The 19345-nt window shown below is 34.5% G+C and overlaps 1 protein-coding gene across 1 annotated transcript; it reads right to left on the bottom strand.

The window, feature by feature from the left end:
* Window positions 1-1454: 1454 nt before the first annotated feature.
* Window positions 1455-17420, bottom strand: LOC149798779 (toll-like receptor 6). The gene is made up of 2 exons (XM_089956982.1): window positions 17304-17420; window positions 1455-3717 (listed from the first exon to the last, which is right to left on the bottom strand). Exon 2 carries the CDS (start codon window positions 3706-3708, stop codon window positions 1555-1557), a length of 2154 nt encoding a protein of 717 aa, XP_089813108.1. The 5' UTR covers window positions 3709-3717; window positions 17304-17420; the 3' UTR covers window positions 1455-1554.
* Between the last annotated feature and the right edge of the window lie 1925 nt (window positions 17421-19345).

The following is a 19345-nucleotide window of genomic DNA, read 5'->3' as shown; positions in this document are numbered from 1 at the left end:
ACAGTTCAAATAATGAGGACGTTTGTACAGGGATGATGACGAAACTCATTCAGCACAAGGCAACTCAATAACAGACCTCAAATGCTTTTCAATTTGACGAAAGATTCAAACTATGCTAGCGCTATAGATGTTCGCTTCAGCAATAAATTCCCTATTATTCCGTTATTCTTACGAAAGAAAGGTCAAATCAAGAATAAAAAGTCTTCGGAAAAAAAATCTTCCTGCAAGTGTCTAACAGATTTCAGCTTCTGTTTATAAAAGCGTTAGCCTAGCTGTAAGGGGAGGTAACCCACAATAACGAGATTCAATGAAATCACAATAATTCTACAATTACTTTCAGCAAATATATATATATATATATATATATATATATATATATATATATATATATATATATATATATATATATATATATATATAAGTTGAAAAACTAAATGATGAAACACGTTTGTACACTTATAACGAGCTGTTTCGTATGCTTTTAGCAATTTTTACAACGCCTGAGTGTTCTTAACATCCGCAAAAATGTTAGGATCAGATTGTTCATTTTTCTTTTATTTAAATTTAATTTTAGTTTAAATTCATAAACTTCCATTTGTGTGTACCCCGTCTTACTATTTAAACATGATTCGGTTCAGATGATTACATATATGTAGGGTATACGCAAAGGAATACACATCTTGAACAGCTAATGGAATCACATCTAAGTTTTATTTGTTTTCCTTTTGTATGCATTCCCTTCAGAATGTTGTAACTAACTTAATTAGTTTCTGCAGATCAGATGTTTTCTTTATATTGAACACCAGAAGTTTGGATCGAGGCACGTGACATGGACAGGTATCTATCCACCTATATGTTTGTCTGGCTGTCTGTTGGCACACATCCCATTTTGTTTCTTAGTTGTGGATTTGACACTTAATACACTCTAACCATAACATAAACTATATATCGTCACGTGTTTATGATATTTCATGCGGAGTGAGTATTTTACAGCTTAAAAGGGGAGAGCATACCTTATAGTTTGTTTCAAATATTAACTGGAATAGTGGCAATATATCTAGAGTTACCTGCCCTACCGCTGGAGCAATTCAACCAACAAAGCAAATAAAGCGGATGAAATTTACGTATGTAAGACAACCTATGCACATGCAAATTTTTCAGTCGTTTTTTACGAAAGGTACGTATTACTTATTCCGAGGTTTGATCTCTTGTAGGGTTTGCGATTTCAGATCTCTACCCACATTAGTTATCACGTGGACACCGGCAATCCTTGGAGCTAGCATTTCATATTTATGAAGCTCTGCCATCTCTTTTCTTAATCAGGGAATACCGTTGATTATCACATGCCACTGTCATTTCGTTTCTTCATCGTAATCAGAGACTATCGTTAATTTACACAGACCAATCGGATACAGGCACAAAACGATGGGAGGCAAAGAAAAACAACACAAATATCTTATTATGCTGAAACTTTAACAAAAGCAGATGCTTTCATCTTTAAATGGGAGGAACATAATTTTCAAAAGATTTGATTTTGATTGCTCGTCCATCAAATTAATTCAGTATCAGTGAATTGCCCTCGATAACACCATTTAGATTGTTGGATGTTTCCATTGCTCTAAGAATTGTTGACCAAAACAATCGTTTTCCGTTCTCTTCTTCGCTCCACGTTATTGCATTGTCCTGTGTCAATAACATCCGCAAGGTCTTGTTAACGTGACGTATTTGCAGGTCGCCAAGGATGACAGGAATTATCCCATCATGACCAGTGTGGACAGCGCGAACCTGGGCCACCTGTAATTGATATAGACACCATGGACACGACATGAAGTTGGAGGATATGATCAAAATAACTTTTCTACTGTCGTACATATTGTTGATGATCGAGTCACACTTCGCAACCCCTGGAGCCTCCGATTTATCTCTAATATACAGTCTGAACCCCCTTTCCTGTCCAAGTTCTCTCCAAAGTTCATTTCGGACCCATGATGCATCTTTGTCGGAGTAAGCAACGTAGATGTCATATTGGAAGTCTGCGTCTTTCAGGAGGGTATATTTCTTTCTTCGCATATATACTGTATGCAAGAGATACCGAATGTTCCACCTTTGAATATAAACTACTGCTACAATTGCAAAGACCACAAAAACAGCGCTTGATGTTATTATGATATCCATAAGCACGTGACCCCAAGGTCTGCAATCTTCATCCGTTGGGTTGTAATTCATCAGCACTGTTCCTTGCAGACGAGAAGGAGTTGCACACCGGTAATGGTCAGGATAGTTAGAGAAGATATTTGGCTTTTGGCGTCGTATCTCATCCATCCATTTCCTAAGCCAAATGTTTTCACAGCTACAGTCAAATGGGTTGTCTGATAAGTCCAATGTGTTCAAATGTTCTATATTAGATGAAAGCAACTGACCTTTTTTGATAACTTTTACCTTATTGTTTGATATTAATAGTTTGGAAAGTTTGCTTACGTGACTGAATAATGCAGTCGGCCACTCATATATGGAATTTGAAGTAAGATCTAAAAATGTTAGACAAGCAAGTGGTTTAAAAAAGTCTACTGGAATATGCTTGAGCTTTGTCCGTTCTAGATTCAGATGCGTCAGCTTCTTTAGTGGTGAAATCATTGACGTTAAGGACGTAGCATTCATCGTATGCATATTGTTAGAATCCAGCTGAAGGCTTTCAAGATTTGGACACCACCGGAAAAGATTTGCGTAGTCAAAGTTATCACTGGTAAACGTAATCTCGCATTTACTTAGGGACAGTAAATTTAGGTTGGAATTGTTGAATGCAAAGCTTGAAATTTTCTGAAACTTAATAGAGCTTAAAAACAAGTCGTCAAGTCTTCCTAACTGAGAAAATACATTGTCATCCAAATACACAATCTTGTTGTTCTGTAAGTGTAGCCCTTTTAAGTAAGTCAAGCAGGAAAAGGATGCCTTGGACAGGGCGTCGATTTCATTGTGATCTAAATATAATTTTCTAATCTGTGGAAACTTGCTGGTTCCATTAGCACAAAAGTCAGGCACCTTAGACAACCTGTTAGAGCTTAACTTAAAAGTCTGCACTTTAACTAAACCAAATAATTCAATAATCACAATCCCGTTATTTGACAAATCCAACTGCTTCAGAGATCTGAAAATTTGGAGCGCCTTGTCACTTACATTGTGAAAACTGTTGTTTTGAAGTTGGATTTTTATCAGTGGGGATTTCTCCATACCCTCGAAGAAATTCGAAAAATGCTGGTCTCCCATGTTAATTTGGTTCAGAAGGAGAAACTGTATTCCAACTTGTCTCAATGAGGCAGACAGTTGCTGCTTGCTTATCCTTGTATTTCCGCTCAGATTTAACTCTGCCAATGTCGAATTAAAGTTGTAGAATGCATCGGACGTTATGGTTTGTATTTCACACATTGAAAGCTGAATCTTGCCTAGTTTCAGATTTGTTATATTTGAAAATGTGTTTCTGCTTATCGAAGGTAAATAGTTTTTATCAAAGATGAGAACTTGAATCTTCGGTGGCAATGGAGGAATGTACGATATATTTCCTTTGCAAGTCGCTTTCCTGCCATTGCATTCACATATAGAATCGGGACATGGGACATCGGCCTCGGAAAAAGTCAGAATGACACTGACAAAAATCAAAATACATACCGAATACATAAAGCAGGCCTCGGATTTCTCACCTGGAACAACCATACTGAATATCTGAAAGTAAAGCATATATATATATATATATATATATATATATATATATATATATATATATATATATATATATATATATATATATATAAGTTTAACATAGGAAACAATCAGGATGAGGTTCATACAGACTTTGCATCTCTTTCTTGCCTTCTGTGTTGACTCGCTTACTTGCCTTCTAGGTTAGTAATACGTAATCACATACCGGGACTATATTCGGAAAACAATTCATGATTAGACATGTTTGTTTTTAGATAATCATGATAATGTTTCATTTTTAAAACGTTTCGAGACCCATGTAAATTTCTTTATCAGCAAGTAGACATGAACAAATCCGGAATTTTTTAAGCATAGCATAACGTTGTTACATATCTCAGAAAGAATATACAATCTGCATACAAAAATAGGAAAAAAAGTGAACATAGAGAGAACCATGTACATTCCTGCAAGAGTTATAAGCATACTGTGTATTGTACGTCGTAGGTTAAAAATGGCAGACCTGAGATTCTCGCTCGCTCAATCCTGATTTATGCTTCAATATGAAAACAATCAAGATCGATGTGCCCACGAAACGTTTCTTCCTATCCCACAAGTACCTGTACTTACCTTCTTTTCAGAACATGTCTATTTCACCTGTGGTTTTAAGATGTATTTAATACAAAGTCATTTCGAGGCAGATATTATAAAACATTCTCTCCTCGTACGATTATCAGCCATACCAGTTGTTTCACTCCTAATTCAACTTTTAACAATCACTGGTGTAATTAAAACGGAACTAAGTCAAGTAACTCGTTACAAATTAATGCTGAATTGTGCTTAATTTAAATAATCAAATACCTTAGAAATATAAATGTTCCAATATCTCTTTTTCTCTCTCTTGTTCACACATACACAGGCATCATTAATATCAATAAAAATTACGGTTTAATACTCCTACGTTTGTGAGATGTCTAAAGTAATAATGAATTGTTCGTTCGGAATACACAAGGGGGTATGAACCTGATGGAATATATTACAGCGTCTCTAATCAGATGATAGTTCTGCCATATTGACCATTAGCAGCATAAAAATGTCTTTAAACAAAGTGTACTATATACGCCATTTTGTTGAATAAATTAAATTAACTACTTTATTTTTCCAAAAGAGAGCAAGAGAATTACAACCAAAAAGATCACGTGTAAGGCCAATTTAAAGTTTGGTAAATGAAAGTAATAAAAATGCAAATGACTTTTAAAAGGGCCTGATCAGATGGCAAATGTTTTCACAAGTCACGATGTGTTGGCTCCGCCATTTTGAAAACATTTAGGGTCATTTCTCTTCGACGTTTTTCTTATTTTAACCTACGAAACACATGTGAGGTAAAAGACGTAAGCATATATGATAGTGAACTAAAGGGAATGCTTCTCTACTTCGACAATTATACATGATATCTAATCTATCCGTACAAACGCTCCTGTTTCTCAGATAGCTCTCGGGGCCCCGAGTGGCCGAGTGGTCTAAAGCGCTCTCCGTTACGGATCACTGCCATCTCATCTCTGTCTGCGTGGGTTCGAGTCTCGGATTCGGCTAATGTGGGTATGTGAGAAAGCTTGCCAGTAGCTTCTCGTGGGTCGGTGGTTCTTTCCGGGGTTTTCCCGGGTTCTTCCTCCACCATTAATACTGGCCGCCATGTATAGCCTATCGTGTGCTGAAAAATGGCGTTAAACCCTACAACAACAACAACAGATAGCTCTCGACTAACATCGTCAAAACTTCTTTCGCCAGTCAAAAATATCCCTATATACATGCAATCAATGAACAATTCCTGAATAAGGAATAAGTATCCAACATGATGTCAATCACAAGAAGCTCCTGCGGAGACAGAGGCAACGCTACATGTGTTTACATTGTTGTAGCTAGTGAGTCAAGCCCACTATAATGCCTGAGTGCTTTTGCGAGAAGGAAACTGATTTGTCTTGCCTCGCTGAGTAATAATACGCTCAAACTGATTCGACAGTATTATAAACTCGAGACTATGGATACTCTTAGTTATGGTCAAATTATTGAGAGATATCTTAATAACTAAAGAAACCCAAGGGAACGAGCGTTCCTGTTCATTTCTTCTGATCCATCCATTCATCCGCACACACACACAAACACATACACACCGAAATGAGTGCTTACACATATAGAAACATACTATCACCCTCGAGAAGGATATGGATCTTCCTTATACACACATACTTATATGCTATCACACCCAGGGGTAGGTGCACTCACACATAAACAAACATACTTATAAAATATCACACCCACGGGTAGGTGTGCTCACACATAAACAAATATACTTGTATAATTTCACACATTGGGCGAAATGATAAGAAAGATTAGGAATCCTTACATACATACATACCTACAGTGACAGAATTATATATATATATATATATATATATATATATATATATATATATATATATATATATATATATATATAAATGCAATAAACTGACTTGTTGAGGATGCTGGAAAATATTTGTATTGACCTAGAAATCGATAAGCCATAACGAGATCTCTTATTTTATGTAAATTTCTGTCAGCCAAATTATATCCCGGATATTTCATTGTTATAGTAGTAGTTATATGGTACTAAGAAAATTTAGAGAATTATTTAAAAGAAAATGTGTCGGCTGCAAACGATAATTTTATTTGTGCATGGCTGTCTTTTTCTAGTCTTTTTGGTTTAAACCGCTTGGTTTCAATGTTCTAAGGCGGCGTGTCCAGTAAGATTCCTTTTGTTTCCTGGTTTCAGAACTCCAGTTGGGATTGTGAGCAATTGCAATAAGTGTTATATCACTGAACGTGTGGCCAGGGGAGGAGAAGTGTTCTGCGATCTGGCTTCTGTACAACTTTTCTGTCATCCAGTCAGATCTATGAAGGTTGGACCTTTTGTGTAGCTTTTCAGTTTCTCCGACATACTGAAGGCTACAGATCTCGCATGTGATGAGATAAATTACATTCTCTGTTTTGCACGTTTGTTTTGACCATGTATGTTTAGCTTTTCTCTAGTCACAGTGCTAAAAAAAATGTCCTGGTCTCTATCATATGTTGACAGGTTTTGCACCTTTTATCGCCACTGGGGCCAGATTGAATAGGGTGGTCTTGATTAGTGATTGACGTTAGCTTCGCCCTGACTAGGATGTCCTTGAGGCTTTTTGGTCTCCGGTAGGCTACTACAGGTTTGTTCGGGAGGATTAACTTTAGTGCGTTCGACGATTCCACGATGGGCCAGTATTTCCCGATGATTTTACCTCCTTTGAGGTTGTCTGGATGGTAGGTGAGGATAAATGGTATTATATCAGCTTTTTCCTTCTCTCCATATTTTAGTAGGTTATCGCGGTTTGTTTGTTTAGCCCTTTGGGTTGCCTCCGCAATCAGGTCTTTGTCGTAGCCTCGGTAAATTAAATCTTTAGATAGCTCTTCAGACTTGTTTAGGAATATTTCATCGTCGGAGTAAATTCTGCGTATCCTTAGTGCCTGGCTATATGGTATGTTCCTTATGCAATATTTTGTGTGACAGCTGGTTGGGAGGAGATACAGGTGTTTGTCGGTTGGTTTCGAGTAGATGTCTGTATAGAGTTTGTTTTCTATGTATGTATATACTATATCTGTTTAAAGGTTTGTTTTCGATGCCACCGTCTTTCGCATTACATAAAGAGAGCATCTTACCGAAATAAAGTTATCACTGAGTTGCACTAGTATCAGTGTAAGGCATAACAAGAAGGAACACCAATGTATCATATACAAAAGTAAGTTGGATGTTCAAAGTTTTCGTTTATTTCTTTTTACTCGTACATGTATGTAATCTCCTGAAATGCACAATGATTAAAGAGAAATGTTGTGCTTAATAAAATGGAATATTAATAATTGAAAATAGCTTATGTTCAATTAAGATGATAAGGAAGAGAAATGAACAATTGGATCGTTGTTATTAATTATTGCTTGAGTACTCTGGTGCATTTATTACACCTCTCACAGTGGGCGATGAAATCTGTTAGAATCTTGCAAGAAGTCTTTGTCTCTTTATAACCTTACTTTCGAAAGAATAAATGATCAAATAGGATATTAAAGTCTGAAGCCAACAGCTGTAGCTCTGGCATAGTAACAAACCTTTGGCCACAATTCATCGAAAAATAAAAGAAATGAGGGGTGAAGACGCGAGGTCGAACGCTTTGTGTAGAGAATTGCGTTGTTGATTTTGTGGAGTCATACGTTGAGTAGTTTACTTTGAGTTGTTGATACACTTCCGTTTCTAAGAAGAATATATATGGTGTGACTATTTAGATTTGAAAAATCCAGGAACATTGAAAAAGTCCTTGCACAATTGAAAATAATCTTGAAGTTTCTAGTTGCTATTGACTTTCACTTGTGTTCAGCACCAGTCCCATTTAACTGTCCTCTTCGTCATAGTTTTCATGTTTGCTTGTTATCAGTAATGTTTCGTGTGCCACATTAGCCCAATAACATTAATGGATTACCTTTTGTTTGTTATCAGTAATGTTTCATGTGTTACATTAGCCCAATAACAGTAATGAATTACTTTTTGTTTGTTATCAGTAATGTTTCATGTACCACTTTAGCCCAATAACATCAATGAATCATTTTTATTTGTTATCAGTATAGTTTCATGTGTTACTTTAGCCCAATACCATTAACGAATTACTTTTCGTTTCTTATCGGTACTGGTTCATGTGCCACGTTAGCCCAATAACATTAACGAATTACGTTTTTTTCGTTATCGGTAATGTTTCATATGCCACTTTAGCCCAATAGCATTAATGAATTACTTTTTGTCTGTTATCAGTAAAGTTTTATGTGTTACTTTAGCCCAATAGCATTAATGAATTACTTTTTGTTTGTTATCAGTAATGTTTCATGTGCCACTTCAGCCCAATAATATAAACGAATTATTTTTTGTTTGTTGTCAGTACTGTTTCATGTGCCCTACTTTCTTATCAGTAATGTTTCATGTGCCACTTTAGCCATTTAACATTAATGAATTACTTTTTGTTTGTTATCAGAAATGTTTCGTGTGTTACTTTAGCCCAATAACATTAATGAAATATTTTTCATTTTTATCAGTAATGTTTCATGTGCCACTTTAGCCATTTAACATTAATGAATTACTTTTTGTTCGCTATCAGTAATGTTTCATGTGTTACATTAACCCAATAACATTAATGAATTACTTCTTGTTTTTTATCAGTGATGTTTCATGTGTTACTTTAGCCCAATAACATTAATGAATTACATTTTGTTGTTATCAGTAAGGTTTTATGTGTTACTTTAGCCAAATAACATTAATGAAATATTTTTCTTTGTTGCCAGTAATGTTTCATGTGCCACTTTATCCCAGTAATATTAACGAATTACTTTTTGTTCGTTATCAGTAATGTTTCATGTGTTACTTTAGCCCAATAACATTAACGAATTACTTTTTGTTCGTAATCGGTAATGTTTCATGTGCCACTTTAGCCCAGTAACACTAATGAATTACCTTATTTTGTTATCAGTAAGGTTTTATGTGTTACTTTAGCCCAATAACATTAATGAAATATTTTTGTTTGTTGTCAGTAATGTTGCATGTGCCACTTTAGCCCAGTAATATTAACGAATTACTTTTTGTTTGTTATCAGTAATGTTTCATTTGTTACTTTAGACCAATAGTATTAATGAATTACTTTTTGTTGTTATCAGTACTGTTTCATGTGCCACTTTATCCCAATAACATTAACGATTTACTTTTTGTTCGTTATCGGTAACGTTTCATGTGCCCCTTTAGCCAAATAACATTAATGGATTACTTTTTGTTTGTTATCAGTAATGTTTCATTTGCCACTTTAGCCCAGTAACATTAATGAAATACGTTTTGTTCGTTATCAGTAAAGTTTCATTTGCCACTTTAGCCCAATAACATTAATGGATTACTTTTTGTTTGTTATCAGTAATGTTTCATTTGCCACTTTAGCCCAGTAACATTAATGAAATACTTTTTGTTCGTTATCTGTAATGTTTCATGTGCCACTTTAGCCCAGTAACATTAATGAAATACTTTTTGTTCGTTATCAGTAATGTTTCATGTGCCACTTTAGCCCAATAACATTAATGGATTATTTTTTGTCTGTTATCAGTAATGTTTTATGTGCCACTTTAGCCCAATAACATTAATGAATTGTTTTTTGGTTTGTTATCAGTAATGTTTCATGTGCCACTTTAGCCCAATAACATTTATGAATTATTTTTTTTTGTTATCAGTAATGTTTCATGTGCCACTTTAGCCCAACAGCATTAAAGAATTGCTTTTTGTTTGTTATCAGTAATGTTTCATGTGCCACTTTAGCCCAATAACATTAATGAATTGCTTTTTGTTTGTTATCAGTAATGTTTCATGTGCCACTTTAGCCCAACAGCATTAAAGAATTACTTTTTGTTTGTTATCAGTAATGTTTCATGTGCCACTTTAGCCCAATAACATTAATGAATTACTTTTTGTTTGTTATCAGTAATGTTTCATGTGCCACTTTAGCCCAACAGCATTAATGAATTGCTTTTTGTTTGTTATCAGTAATGTTTCATGTGCCACATTAGCCCAATAACATTAATTAATTACTTTTTGTTTGTTATCAGTAATGTTTCATGTGCCACGTTAGCCTAATAACATTAATTAATTACTTTTTGTTTGTTATCATTAATGTTTCATGTGCCACTTTAGCCCAATAACATTAATGGATTACTTTTTTGTTTGTTATCAGTAATGTTTCATGTCACACTTTAGCCCAATAACATTAATGGATTATGTTTTGCTTGTTATCAGTCATGTTTCATGTGCAACTTTAGCCCAATAATATTTATGAATTACTTTTTGCTTTTTATCAGTAATGTTTTATGTGCCACTTTAGCCCAATAACATATGAATTACTTTTTGTTTGTTCTCAGTAATGTTTCATGTCCCACTTTAGCCTAATAACACTAACGAATTACTTTTTGTCAAAGTGCACTTTCATATTAATATCTGTTACTAAAAAATAAAAAAAAAAGCTTTTTTCTATTACAAACTTTTTTCACCTCTATTTGCTCACAATGTGCCGATTACCCCAAAAACCTAATTCATGAATAACATGGTTAACGTACAAGATACACGTGATTCTGGAGAAATGTATATTTGATCCAACAAATTCAATAAATCTTTTCAAATATACAAATTATTATAGAAAAAATAATATTTCCTACAGCAATTTCAATAAATATTTTAAAATATATAAATATTCTGGAGAACTTAATATTTCATACAGCAAATTCAACAAATCTTTAAAACTAACGCTTTGATTTTACTCATTGTCTTAACTGATATTAGTCGTCATAAACATGTCTGAAATGAATGTTGTCATACACGTATCTGAAAGCTTGAAAGTTATAATTATGTTAGTGTTTTAATCTTGTGTATAGTGGGAAAGGAAAATCATAAACAATCTGGTCCAGAAAACATGGTCCAATGAGTTAGTTATTTATTTTTTACCTAAGTAAGCATATGCATTTGTAAGATTTTCCATTTTATTGCTTAAATAATTATGAGAAACAATGATTTTATTGGCTGTTGTAAATCGAAAATGTTATATAGACCCTCACACTCCAGCTGTATTTTATTTAGGGGCTCTAGAAGGTAAAGATGTCAAAAAAGAAGGTCATTTATTAAATAGACCTGTCAAATTCAAGCATCACGTTGAACCTCTAAATACCGAGATTAAATCTGATGGAACCTCTAAATACCGAAATTAAATTTGATGGAACCTCTGAATACCGAAATTAAATTTGATGGAACCTCTGAATACCGAAATTAAATTTGACGGAACCTCTAAATACCAAAAATAAATTTGACGGAACCTCTAAATACCGAATTTAAATTTGATGGACCTCTAAATACCGAAATTAAATTTGATGGAACCTCTAAATTCCGAAATTAAATTTGATGAGATACTTTAAATACCGAAATTAAATTTGATGAGATACTTTAAATACCGAAATTAAATTAGATAGGATACATTTATGTTTGAAGATTCTCAGTTTTCGCAGGCTGATATATAATATCTTCTTTGTGATAAGGGATATTCAGTTCAAGATATTTATTTTAGGATCTGACTGTAACCATTGACAGATGCGTAATTAACATCATTGATTTTAGTTAAGCAATGTACATTTCATCATTTTGAATGCGAGAAAACGGGTCACATGTTCTCGCTTTCTGCCTAAGCATACAGTTGTTATTATACTTGCTTTCGTGGATATTGTCTGAAACAGTCCTCATTGTTAACGAAGCTACAATCTTAAAATTAAACACACTACTCCTTTTAAGTAACTCTATGTATTATGTATCTTATTCTTAATTATTTATTTCTGTTGAATAATTTGGCGAATAGGCCGTAGCTGTGTATATCTCACGTTACCCTTATTAAGCATGGGTTAACATTTTGCCTTCACCTTAAGCTTTTTTTGATATCTCAATATAAATGAGAGATGCTGTACAGTTTCAATGACGAAAATGTAAATGCATCTTGTATGCTTCTAAATGAAATTTTAGAAATTTGCAATGCCATTATCACATGATAAAAATCAGAATTGTGTTTTATGGAACAAGGCTGATCGATTACAACGGCTGATAAGTGACCAAAATGTGCAGACGAAATGACAACGTAGCACACTTATAATTTGTCATTATATTCGTATTGGGGCATAAATACTATTATTTTTTATTAACGCAAGGTTAAAGAAGTAATTAGATCATCCCTTACTTAAAGTTTTTCCATTGTGTTTTTAAACATTTTAAAGCTGGGGAAGAACTTCCTTTCGTTGTATTATTTAATTTGTTTACGTAGTCTCGCCGTTTACTCTGCAAAGATGGATTGAGCAAATTATTAGAAGTATCAGTGTGCCAGAACCCTCCCGTTAACAATAGATAACACAAAACTTAAAGAATAATAGTTTGAAGCTGTATTGAGCTGATTTCCACACACACACACACACACACACACACACACACACGCTAGCAGTAGGATAACATATGTTTATGTTTCCTGTGTCAAATTGAAAGACAAGAAATCGGAGGCTAGTATTTGAGTTCTCTATGTGATAGGCATTTAACCGATTCTTTGATTTTTTTAAATATTTTTAGATAATTTTGCTTGGCTGACGGCACCATGAAGTGGATTTGTAGTTTATCCCTTATAGACGGTTAGTGAATTCTTTTTTTTATTTCTTCCATTTTCATCCTTTATTTGTCCATTTCCCCGCACCTCAAACATGAAAGAATCGAGAGTTTTCCTTATCTGTTTAACGTTTGTGTTACGAATGCAAATTGTCGCTTATGCTAACGATGGGCTTGTTTAGCTCGAATATTGGGAAACTGTTTTGCACTTGCGCATGTTGGATGTGGATTTGTTGGCTTAAAGCAACATTATTTACCTAAACTTGTATTAAACTAGTGCATGCTGGTCCCCTGTTTCCGAGTGGTTTAAGGCGTTCACCCTTTATAGATCCCTGACATCGCACCTCCGTTCGCGTGGGCTCGATTATTGGGCTCGACCAACGTGCGTATGTGTGAGAGCTTGACAATAGCTTGCCGTGGATCGGTGGTTCTTCTCCTGGTTTTGCCAGGTACTTCCTCCACCAAATATACTGGCCGCCATGAATAGTATGTCTGGTGCTGAGAAATTGCGTTAAGCCCACAAAATCCAAACCACAAGTTTAACAAGTCATGTATCACAAGAGTACACTTTGCAGCGCCAGCAATTTAAGACAAACCTTGTATAAAGAAAATCCACCTGTTTGGCTAATTTAGTTTTCGTGAATCACGTGTGGGCTGAAAATAGTATTAAAAATCGTTACAGTCTATGGACAGACTGTAGCCAAATTTTGCGATGCCTGAACCCTTTCTTAGAAACTTTTTATTTTAAAGCCTGTTTGACAGTTCAAAGACAATGTTAACAAAAGTTCGTGGACCCGAATTCAAGAAATCGTGGGCTAAATATATGGGATAGTGGATTACACACGCCGTAAGTGGGATATATATATATATATATATATATATATATATATATATATATATATATATATATATATATATATATATATATATATATATATATATATATATACACATATATATATATATATATATATATATATATATATATATATATATATATATATATATATAGATATAGATATAGATATATATATATCGAAGAGAATCAACGAAAGAAGCGGCAACGTATGGGTGCGGGATACGTAAAACACGCGCAATGTGCTTCCATTGTATCAATATCTTACACTAAAGGAGCCCCTACTGAAAAGATTTCGATTTCAAATCCTCTTGGAAAGTATCTTGCTCGTGATTGGTTCCAACAGAAGAAATGGTTTGAAGAACATTGGTTGAGCTCAGTATATAATAGGTATAGCAAAGCCCTTAAGGAGATTACCTATTCAGTGGACCCTACAGTTCACCCCTAAAATGATTTTAACATGGATCGTTCTTGACAGTTTATACGTATGGATATATTTGACTCGTCAAAGAAGAATATTGACGAAATTCGTGGAGAACGATTGGAGATATATGTCTTTATTGATGCCGGCAGAATTCACGCGTTGCAGTATTTAAGCAGATTGTAGTCAACTTTTGCGATGCGTGAACCCCTGCTTTGATAATTTTGATTTCTGTCTCTTTTTCACAGTTCCTATATAGGTATCTGTTCTAACAGTAGCCATAGTTTTAACAAATTTCGTCTAGACGATTTTGAGGAATAAACAATGTGTGTGGTGGGGGGGGGGATACAACACATGCCATAAGAGGATGAAATCTTATGTATGCTCATGTAACGTACCCTCTTTATAAAGTTTTCACACGGACCCTTCCTTGACATTTTCTCACTATTAATATCTTCGATCCTCGAAAGACATCTTGATTAATTTTGTTGAGAGGAATCAGCGAAAAGAGGGGCAGCTTTTGGATACTGATAGTGAAAAACACGCACAATGTGGATCGATCGTATCAATGGTACTAACCCCACACCCACTTTGATGGTCTTCATTTTAGCGATTCTTTGATGGTTTCTTTATAAGGACCTGTTCCAACAGTAGGAAAAGTTTAAAGAAAATTCGTTATGGCTATTTCGAGAAATAGGGAGCTGTCTACATGGTAGACATTACAATGCCCACTGTAAAATATGGTAATACGGGACACAAATAGCTTGACTACATGGTAGACATTACAATGTCCACTGTAAAATATGGTAATACGGGACACAAATAGCTGCGATTGCGTCATACAAAAAATACTTGCAGAACAAGTCATCAGAGGAGACATAGTAGCCGCTTGTACCTCAATAAAGATAATTTCGGATACTTTTTTGTGCACAAGATAGTTGTGTGCAAAAGATATACCCCGTATCCCTTCAAATATAATAGTTGATCTATAGTCTATTGTCTCTTATCAGTAGGTATACGCACAGCCAAAAAATAAGGTTTCACCTAAACAGCTTTTTTCAAGCGACAGGGACCAATGTCAAAGCTATTCCGATAAATGAGCCCCCATAAATATACAGATTTGACGTTTTATTTATGATCCGTTCGTCAATACTTCTTTTTTGAGTCAAATATATCCCTACGTGCAAACTCTCAAAGAACAATCCATGTCATTTTAGGGGTTAATGTAGGATCCTCATTCGGACTGAATCGGTAATCCCCTTCTGTTTTTTGTTATACCTATTTTATATTAATGTCAATGCATTGCCTCGTGGGGAGACAAATAATATAACCCCTTGACTGCGATTTCTTTGTCTCGGTCCAAACCCCAACATAGATTCAGTTATTCTCAGCCATGCGACAGAGAAATCTGCCTGTTTTGCTAACTTATTTTTCCCAACACAGTCTAGTTATCTGAGACCAGTCGTCTCAGTCATTGTGTCCACGCGCTGGGAACTACTTTTAAAAAGAAACCCTTGGTGTCTTCTGCTGTGCCTGACGGAGTTGTTATAAAGTCCACCAAGAACAAAAACAGATATATAGCTATAAGAAATTCGCTATAAAGCAACGTATGTCTCTCCCATTTTGAAAACACCATACAAAACATTTTGACACACACACACACACGCACACAATTCGAGCTATTTGATAGAGCTCCAGACACACAGGCAATACACATCACTGGCCACACAAAACTAAACACTTTCAAGTGCTGCTGCAAAGCAGACCAAAACCAGAAATTTGTTATGACAAACTGGCTTCTTCTAACTTTGTGGAATATCCACACTATTCCCCAGTTGAAATCAAATATAATAATGCGATTGCAAATGAAAACTTACCAACCAGAGTGGTTCATTAATCAGTTCACAGGCTATTCCACAAAAAGATTCCCATGTAGCGTATTATTGTTCTAGTAATAGCAACACCTGCCATATTTCCAGGAAAGAAAATACGAACTTCCAAGAAAGTCATGAATTAGAAGTGCGCTGATGTCACTAGATACTTCGATGGAACTGTACCTAGTAGGCATATTGTATAGTACAGTATCGTACCGTTGCCTACATCAGAACGTTTTCCAAATTAGAGCTGATGAAAGTTAAAATTTAACTGTATAAAAGATATGAATTATTTAGTATCAGTTTCATATGACATCCACCGATGAAATGTGATAATACAGTGATAGTATCAATTTATGTTTCTATTTTGTCATGCGTAGAACTTTTGTACTAAATGTCGACAGGTCTCCTCATTGCCCTCATTAACATATTCGTCTTAATGCGCATTATAAACAAAGGCAAATGACACGAGACGTTCACTGTGCAATACTTCCAGCACAAAACAATTATAATTTTTTTCTTGATTTTTCTTTCCCTTTCTAAGTGCGGCATATATAGTTAGATTCCACTCAGTTAGTTATTCAGATTTTCATAAAAGAGTACAACACCAGATGACCTTTATACAGAGTGAGAAGCAATAATAGTAAATGATGAATACTGTGTTTTTAATATGCTAACTCAATTGCAAAAGTGCACTTTTATTTTAATTTAATTGAAAACAATTGTGTGAGAAAAAATAATCTGTGTTGATGTTTGTACCAAGGTAAGGAAATCTCAGTCGCGGGGTTACATTATTTGCATCCTCATTCGGCGTAGCCTCGTGGGGGAGACAAATAAAAAAAACCTTGCATGGGATTTCCTTGTCTCGATCCAAAACCCAACATAGATTATATTATTCTCTACTTGCTCTCCACAACTTCGTCAATGCGTCTTTTGCGAATTAAATTTATCGCTACATATAAACTATCAAAGAACGATCCATGTCAGAATCATTTTAGGGGTTAATTGGTGGGTCCGAATATGGACTAAAGATGTAATCTGCTTGTAGGCACTGTAATAATTACCACATAGTGATCTCCCTACTTTTTCAAATCGGCTCGACGAATTTTTTAAAACTTTTCCTACTGTGGAACAGATCCCTAATTAGAAACTAAACAAGAGGCGTTGAAATCAAAATCTTCTAAGTAGAGTACGTGTACTTACGTTTGTTTTAAAACATGTCCATTTCTCCTGAGGTTTAAGATATGTTTAACAGTTGGATCAAGCAATGAACTTTAGAACTTTTTCTCATGCACACGTGACTATTAGTCATGCCGATTGTTTCCCTCTCAAGTCCATTTCTTACAATCGCTGGTACATAGAAAACGGAATCCAGTCAATGATGATCAATGTGGTACAATGCGATGTTGTCATGCGCATGATGTAAATGAAGAAAAACCTTAGAGATACCAACATTCCAATCTCTCTCTCTCTCTCTCTCTCTCTCTCTCTCCATATTAATCTCCATAAATATTGCACGATAATACTAATAATGTAACGTCAGATCTAAAAATACTAATGTAATTGTTTGCTGAGGATACAAAAGGATATATATATATATATATATATATATATATATATATATATATATATATATATATATATATATATATATATACATACATACATACATACATACATACACAAATTGGATAACGGTAAAAATGCAAAACATTTCCCTACGTTTTGATCTAAACTTGCTCTTCGTCAGGGGAAGGGACAATTTACACTCCTGAAACGAATATTAGGCACAAAAGTAAAGAGAAATTCTTGACTCCTTATTGTTTAAATAAAGTGGAAATATACAAACAATGGATGTAAAATAGAAGAAAGAAAATAAATAGAGTGCAGAGTTGTATTGGTTTCTTAGACTACTTTCCACAGCTTCAGTGCAGAATCGTGTATTGGTTTTTTTTTAATACTTGCACCACTTCAACGCAGAATCGTGTATTGCTTTCTTTGACTACTTGCACAATTTTTAATACATAATCGTGTATTGGTTTCTTTAACTTCTTGCACAACTTCAATGCAGAATCGTGTATTGCTTTCTTTGACTACTTGCACAATTTTTAATACATAATCGTGTATTGGTTTCTTAGACTACTTGCACAATTTTTAATACATAATCGTGTATTGGTTCCTTTGACTACTTGCACAACTTCAATGCAGACTCGTGTATTGTTTTCTTAGACTACTTGCACAACTTCAATGTAGACTCGTGTATTGGTTCCTTTGACTACTTGCACAACTTCAATGCAGAATCGTGTATTGGTTCCTTTGACTACTTGCACAACTTCAATGCAGAATCGTGTATTGTTTTCTTAGACTACTTGCACGACTTCAATGCAGAATCGTGTATTGGTTCCTTTGACTACTTGCACAACTTCAATGCAGAATCGTGCATTGGTTTCTTAGACTACTTGCACAACTTCAATGCAGAATCGTGTATTGGTTTCTTTGACTACTTGCACAACTTCAATGCAGAATTGTGTATTGGTTCCTTTGACTACTTTTGCCTTTAGGTTTCAGCTTAAAAAGATCTGTTGACCACAAACTGTGTTATTAGGCATACTTTCTCCAAAATTTCATTTAGAAGTCTTATCGAGATAAAACAAGTGAAAAATACAATTATTTCTTGTCACTACGATCTGAGAGTAAGGAAGCTTCCGCTGTTGTGTTGAATAGACTATGAACTTCAATTGTTCCTTTCTTCAGGCAGTACAAATTGTTAATGGTGTCATATAGCTATCAGAGGGAAGGGTCCATTATACTTATTTATATTGTTCTGCCATGTAACTATGGGAAGTCAGAGGTCACATCAAATGCTGTTTGTTTTAAGTTAGGTTTGGGGTGGGGTGGAGCGTACATTATGTGTGCATAGAATGCGTCTTCGAATTAACTCAGTGTAGTTCTTAAACAAGCTGGCGTATGATCTGTTTTTAAATCCATTCAGCTTTAAACATATCCTCATGGTGATGTTGAAGTGTGACTTTTAATATCACCATCATCTTGAGGCAGGATTATTGAATGGTATTATTAGAGCTGGGATATATATATATATATATATATATATATATATATATATATATATATATATATATATATATATATATATATATATATATATAATAATAATAATAATAATAATAATATTAATGAAGACATTGTATCGCGCCTAATCTTTAGAAGCTCTAAGCGCTTTACAA

Source organism: Sinohyriopsis cumingii, chromosome 5, assembly GCF_028554795.1.
Source record: "Sinohyriopsis cumingii isolate HCF-2022 chromosome 5, ASM2855479v2, whole genome shotgun sequence".
In the NCBI taxonomy this organism is placed as follows: domain Eukaryota; kingdom Metazoa; phylum Mollusca; class Bivalvia; order Unionida; family Unionidae; genus Sinohyriopsis; species Sinohyriopsis cumingii.
The sequence above is the reverse complement of the archived record's forward strand: the minus strand, read 5'-3'. Positions and strand labels throughout refer to the sequence as shown.